This window comes from Rhagoletis pomonella, unplaced genomic scaffold (genome assembly GCF_013731165.1).
Source record: "Rhagoletis pomonella isolate Grant_MI unplaced genomic scaffold, Rhpom_1.0 Rhpom_scaffold_09289, whole genome shotgun sequence".
Classification (NCBI taxonomy): domain Eukaryota; kingdom Metazoa; phylum Arthropoda; class Insecta; order Diptera; family Tephritidae; genus Rhagoletis; species Rhagoletis pomonella.
The window spans coordinates 1-6344 of record NW_023467817.1 but is presented as its reverse complement, the minus strand read 5'-3'; the positions used below and the strand labels follow the sequence as shown (position 1 = coordinate 6344).

General features: G+C 34.6%; 1 protein-coding gene across 1 annotated transcript; it reads right to left on the bottom strand.

Moving 5' to 3' along the window:
• Positions 1 to 1904: 1904 nt before the first annotated feature.
• LOC118756207 lies at positions 1905 to 5808 on the bottom strand. The gene is made up of 3 exons (XM_036490980.1): positions 5483 to 5808; positions 2529 to 2851; positions 1905 to 2461 (listed from the first exon to the last, which is right to left on the bottom strand). The coding sequence occupies exons 2-3, from the start codon at positions 2737 to 2739 to the stop codon at positions 1905 to 1907; spliced, it is 768 nt and encodes a 255-aa protein (XP_036346873.1). The 5' UTR covers positions 2740 to 2851; positions 5483 to 5808.
• Between the last annotated feature and the right edge of the window lie 536 nt (positions 5809 to 6344).

Below are 6344 nucleotides of genomic sequence, written 5' to 3'. Positions count from 1 at the left end.
GGCAAGTTTCAGTGAAAAATCATACATGTACTTACTTTTAATTTCATAAAGCAGTGCCTCTATTCCTGGCTTGGGCGTGGCGTTGATAGTTAACTGATAGAATTGTCTGTTAATGAAGTCCCACATTGCAGCGCATGGCTCGGCGTAGGCCATATTAAAAACATGGTATGCTTTAAAACATATATCCACAGCTTTCGCGAAGTTGAAAACTTTGTAAATTATGTTGTCAAAGTCAATCATGAATGATTGTGGCTCATCTAGGGTTCCAATTAATGATATGAAGGGGGCAATAGATGATTCTGCCTGGACTTTGCAATCATACATTTGTTTATATTCCGTTTCAGTTGCGCAAACAACCATAAAACTCGCTAGTGACTCTTTGATAGAATAGAGCCATTTTTTTGCATTAGTCTTATTATGAGCTAGTCGAGAGCGTGGCAGCAGTGACTGTAAAATAACAAAAGCTTTGGCGCAAATGGAATCTAAGTTGAGCAAAACATTTGTAAATAGAATCAAAAACAAGTAAGGTTAAAATATTTCGTTCCTGGTTATGTGGTTATATTTTTAACTCAGTTTACAAAAACAAAATACACAGCCAAATACCAAAATACAAAATTTTAACCAGATAACCAGGCAGGAGTGAATACCCCAAGAGTGTGTTTACCTTCTGAGAGATTGACTTTGTTTTTCTTTATTTTGTAGTACATATTAGCATAATCTTTGAATTCCTTGATATGATTCGGAAAAACTTTATCAACAAGCAAATCGCAAAAAGCAGTGAGGTTATCAAGAACCTCATTTCTGGTTCCGAAAAAGAACACAAAATCAGACTCAATCTAAAAAAAAAATATTTTATTAAGAGAAAATAAATAAGAATGCGCTTTAGCCTTACCAAACGAAAACCATCAGGCAATTTGTACTGCGGCCAAACATCAAATATATGTTTTGGATTATTCTCTGCATCTCGAATGCTGTTCATACTTGTTGCAGCACACGCGCGCCAGTGTCTGATTTTTTCCTGATAAGCCATTGCATGGAGGTCATGTGTCAACGCTCTAATATGTTCGTCCTCATCTTCCCCTATTGAAAATGACGTCTGCTTTTGTTTTTTCGAATTACCGTCTGATGTCTTTGTCTTTTTATTGAAATTTGCTTTCCAATTCCTGAATTTGTTGTACAACTTGCCCAACGGAGCTGCGTTTTTTCGCTCAAGGTAATAGTATGACTGAAAGGGTAAAATTAATTTTAATGCTCATTTTGTGATAATTTTTTACGATATAATCATATATGTAATACTCCTATATTGGCAGTAAGAGCTAGTACCGTCCGAAAACATTACAGTACAGATATATCAATAAACACGTACGAAAGAAAAGGAAGATATACCCCTGCAAAAAGTGGGACTAGGTTAAGTACTAGTACAGGACTACGCTACCTTGTAACCAACACTAGTAACCAAAATGGTCCAAATATATGGAGAAAAAATGGTAACATTAACATTGCTATGTCATTGGACCTGACCACCTCTGGTCCAACACTGCATAACATGGCAAAATCTATAATTTAAAACGCATTTTCTTAAAAAATTCGCCGTGCCGATGGGCCACGAAGATGTGGTGTTCAACACATATATCAGTTTTTTACGCTTGAGGTGGTCCAGGTCAGCATAACAAGTTACTAGCATGCAACCTGGTCCTTTTGCACATACTTTAAAACTACGACCCAGTGGACCACCTGGTCCTCAAATTTTTGCAGGGACGTTTATAAATAACCATGTACACAACACAAACACAAAAACGGCACTCACGTACACAATACATTCACAAAAACGGTACTAGACTGTCTCGCTTTGATTTCGGAATGGTTACACATTGAGAAGTTAGCTTACTGCCAATATAGAAGTATTACATATATGGATATACTAAACAGAAGGTGAATTTTGAAATGAAGTAAGAATAATTGTTTACCGGCAACTCGCCAGGGAATACTTCGCAAATTTGACGTGAAATAGAAGCGCAATCAGTAACGCAAAGATCGTGGTTGTTCATTATACAATGTTGTAAAACCGATTCAACTAAAAGCTTGCGTAAATTATCATCCATGGTCTTTTGTTTCTTATATGTTTCAACCATGCTTTTGCCGTATGAATTTGAGTTAATAATATCAATCAAATTGATTGATGTCTTAGCCACCAGAACTTGACTATTGTTATCCGTTGAACTTTGTGAAATAACACCTAAATTGTTTCCCCGACCTTCACTTGATTGGGTAGATTTATCGCACTGAAGATGCTCGTTCGCCAAACATGGCGATGTAGTGGACTTTTCAAAGGATTTGATCCATTGCGACCATTGATAAAAAAACTCCATCGGACCACCAAGGGAAATATCAGTGTTTACAAAAAGATTTTCAGCAATTGTTTTTGATACGTGCTTTAGGATGCCTATAAACAATTGTTGCTCTACTTGCAGAATAAGATGAGTGCTAATATGAAAAATATAAAAAATGAATTTATTTGGGATACTTACGCACGAAGAAATCGTATAGATGTCCCAAATTCCAGCTGCATAGAAGAGTAGCTAATTCAGTTCGATCTTCATTGCTACCATAACGACTTTCCAATCCAAAAGAGTAATTCGGTCCATTTTTATCTTGAATTATGCTCGGTGAGCAAAATAAATCGTGCCCGTCGTTGTTGACAGTAACTCCCTTCAGAATTTGCGTCAAATGTGGTTTCATCAAAATTGAGGAAGTTTGGAGATGTCAATGCTTCGCTGGAAACAAACACTGCGACTGGTTCTACCGGTTCCATGACATTAAGTTTTACTGTCTTGCTAAAACTTTCCTAGAACTAATACTATATTATTATTTTGGGCTTGCATTTTAGGCGTTAACAAAATTGTGTTGGACGAATCATCGTTTTCCCACGCGTAGTTTTATGTGCATTTATTGGTGGACCAGACAAAATTTCAGCAGGTAAAACGATTAGGTCACGTTGATTTCGTATGTCAGGAGTATGTACTTCGTATGCTGCGAAATGTTTATTATATTGTTGTATTTTTATTCGCTGACAAATAAAATAAACTGAGTCGCACTCCGTGAAAATAGCAACTTCAATTATCTCATAAACTAAAGCATTTTCAGCACAAATTTTATCATCGTATTGAACAATGAAGCAACCTTTTTTGTATTTCTTAGAGCGATAAATACATTGGGAGTAGCAACGAAAACTAATTTTATTGATCTCATTTCGAGCGCAAAAATTGTAAATTATTTCTTCATATTCTGAATGAGGAATAAGATGACTTGGTGAAATGGAATACATTCCTTCCTCGGCATAAAGCAAAAACTTCGCAAATTTTAGTTGGTATTTTTTTGAAATGGATACACATATATTTCTTCGACTCGTAATGTTTCAAGCATATGCTTTGAAATCTTTATGTTTTGCTTCGAATCGAAATGACCAATAATGACGGGGAGGACCAGATTGCAATATTATAGAAAAATAATGTACCATAAAGTGGTGTTTCGGTTTAAGCGTGTCATTAAAAAACCGTACATAATCTTTGTGGTGCTTCGTTATAAGTGACTTTAGCCTTTCCGCCATTGGCTTCGAAATCCCATTTAAAAGAAGAATATCAATTATTTGGAGCAAATTCAAAAAAAACAGCCATACATGATCGTCTTCTGGTACAAGGTCACCAACCATGAGCGAAAAAAGGCGTACAAACGTCATCATTTCACGCGCAGTTATTTTTAAGTGATATTTTCTTAAATGAGCCAAAGTAATTTCAGGGGAAATATGATCTACTTCAATTTCACCATAATTAAGCATGAGCTTTCTCTCATTAAGAGTTTCTAATGAAAAATAACTCCTGGAAATAAAGTAATTTATAATATGACACATATCGTAATGGCATACTCCTTCAAAATGTCATGCATAATGTCGACAGCAAAGTTAAAAGGTACATGAAATGAAGTGATCGAATTAAAAATACACTCTTCTCTTACTCCTGTTGAATGTACGTCACCCAACTGCACATCTACATTGTAATCAACAGGATTTCGATGAGATCTTCACTGTGCATTTTATGAGTCGACGATTTATGAGTTTTGCAGAAGCGACAAAAAAAGTTACTATTGAAGGAAGGAGTAAAGCCAAGGATAGTGTTTAAGCCCAAGTTATCTCCAAGAATAAGTCCTAAAATAAAATGCACTGTTTTTTCACCTTCTGAAGTTGTAATAGTAACCCCGTTTTCTTCGAGGTGTTTTATGTCTCGAACTAAATTGCGAAGGCATAGCCAATTCCCGAATTGCTTATAATCACGACCCTGAAGTGTGGCTGCTAAATATATTTCAGAATTTCTCATAACCGGAAATGAATAATAAATAAATGTAACTGAACTAGTATGCGAACCATGAGGATTATTAACTTCTGAATCATCTATATATTAAAAAAGAGGCAAAACAGTTTTTCCGTTTTCAAGAATTGGTAAACTTATTTGTTTCCACAAAGAACCGCAAATAAAATTATTACCTTCTTCTAATGTTTTTGGGATGTTTTCTACATCTTTTAAAATTTGTAATAGCAGATCACTTTTTTCCAAAGCCTTCCGAAATTGAAAAGATAAAGGCAGAAGTACACCGGTGATAACAACTTCATCGTATAGTAAAACTCCCCGAGAACATTTTTCAGCAATCTCTCTGCTTATTACAAACTCCTCAAAATTACGTGCATAATCATTTTTATTAAGCCACTTAAATAACTGATATTCGTTTTCAAAGCCACGAAATTGATATGACATGGATTCGATAAATTTGCTCAGCAGTAATTGCTGTTCAAAACTATCTGGAGATTTCGAAATATAACTATTTTGTATGAACTGTTTAACGGAGTTTTTTATGGGATTCACCATGTCTTTCATTACGCTGTCTTGAATTTATACGACATCTTTTCGAGTAAAAGTATTCTTGCTGTGAAGTATCAGAGCAAATCCAATAAATCTTTCTTCGATTAAACGTTCTTGTGATTGAGACATTTCCTCGTTTAAACATTCTAACATATTATCAATCTCGATTACAGAATCGTTTTCTCTTGGAATGTCTGGTGTTTGAATAATCCGTGTATCTAAATATGTGGCAGAGCATCTAGAAGTACTTGGAGCGGCAGAATCAATAAAGGTTGTTTCTGTTTTTGTTTCGGACGCGTTTACTTTTTGCTCAACATTCTCTTGAAGCATGTGCTCTTGCCGTACATGACGTACAAAACAATTCAAGAAGCTGAAAAATGTATTGCAATATCCTCCAAAAGTACATTTATATATATCCCTTTGACCTAAATTATGTACCAGGCGAAAATGATACGACATACTACGGACAGAGTCCAAATTTATACCGCACATAAAGCAATCCATTCAACAAATGCACGCAAAACCAGCAAGCCCGAATTCAATTAATCTGCAAATATACAATAATACAATACATTTGTCGGGCATATGAAAACGATAATATGAGAACTGTTTTCATACGATACGCTTATTCCTTTAGTTTCTACCAATTAATCACAATTTTTAAATAAAAACACCTTGAAGAACCACGCTTGCGCCTTTGGTTGCATACGCAAATTAAATGGTGGAGTTCAGCTGTCAAATAGTGGTGTGCTGAATTGTCGGTACCCAATACGGTAGTAGTGTACTTTAGCGGAATTGTCGGTACCCAATATGGTAGTAGTGCACTTTAGCGGAACCAGATCAAAATGGACGGAAAAAATCGAGAGTGGTATCAATCGACGCGTCTTGACACCAATCATAATAATCCGAGACCCGAAATTAACATTTTTAATTAATTAAAAAGTTATTTGCAAATAAATAATAAAAAAAAAATATTCTCAAATAAATAAATAAAATATTGGGATCGATAGAGATGATTGAGCTGAACATAACGGTATATACTTTTTTTTGCGGAAACAACAATTACAAAAGTAATTAAGGGTCAAAGCTCAAATTAAACAATTTTTAAAATCAAAATTTCTTAAAAACGGATGCATTTCCTTAGTGCAGCCGAAGGCCTTCTACGCAGAAAGAAGTTCTGCGCAAAAATACTTGCGACTATTCAGATAAGACATGTTGTATATCAAATAAAAGCTCGATTTACACCCTTTTTACGGTTGTATTTTTATTTAATGTTAATGAAGTTACTTTTAAAGAAAAAACTACATTTGTTAAAAAAAAAATACTTTTATAAAACTTTTTTCATAAATTTTTTAAATAAAGAATAACATTATTGTATATCAAACGAAAGGTATTTTTATTACCTTTATAACGACATAAAAATCCTCGAAATAT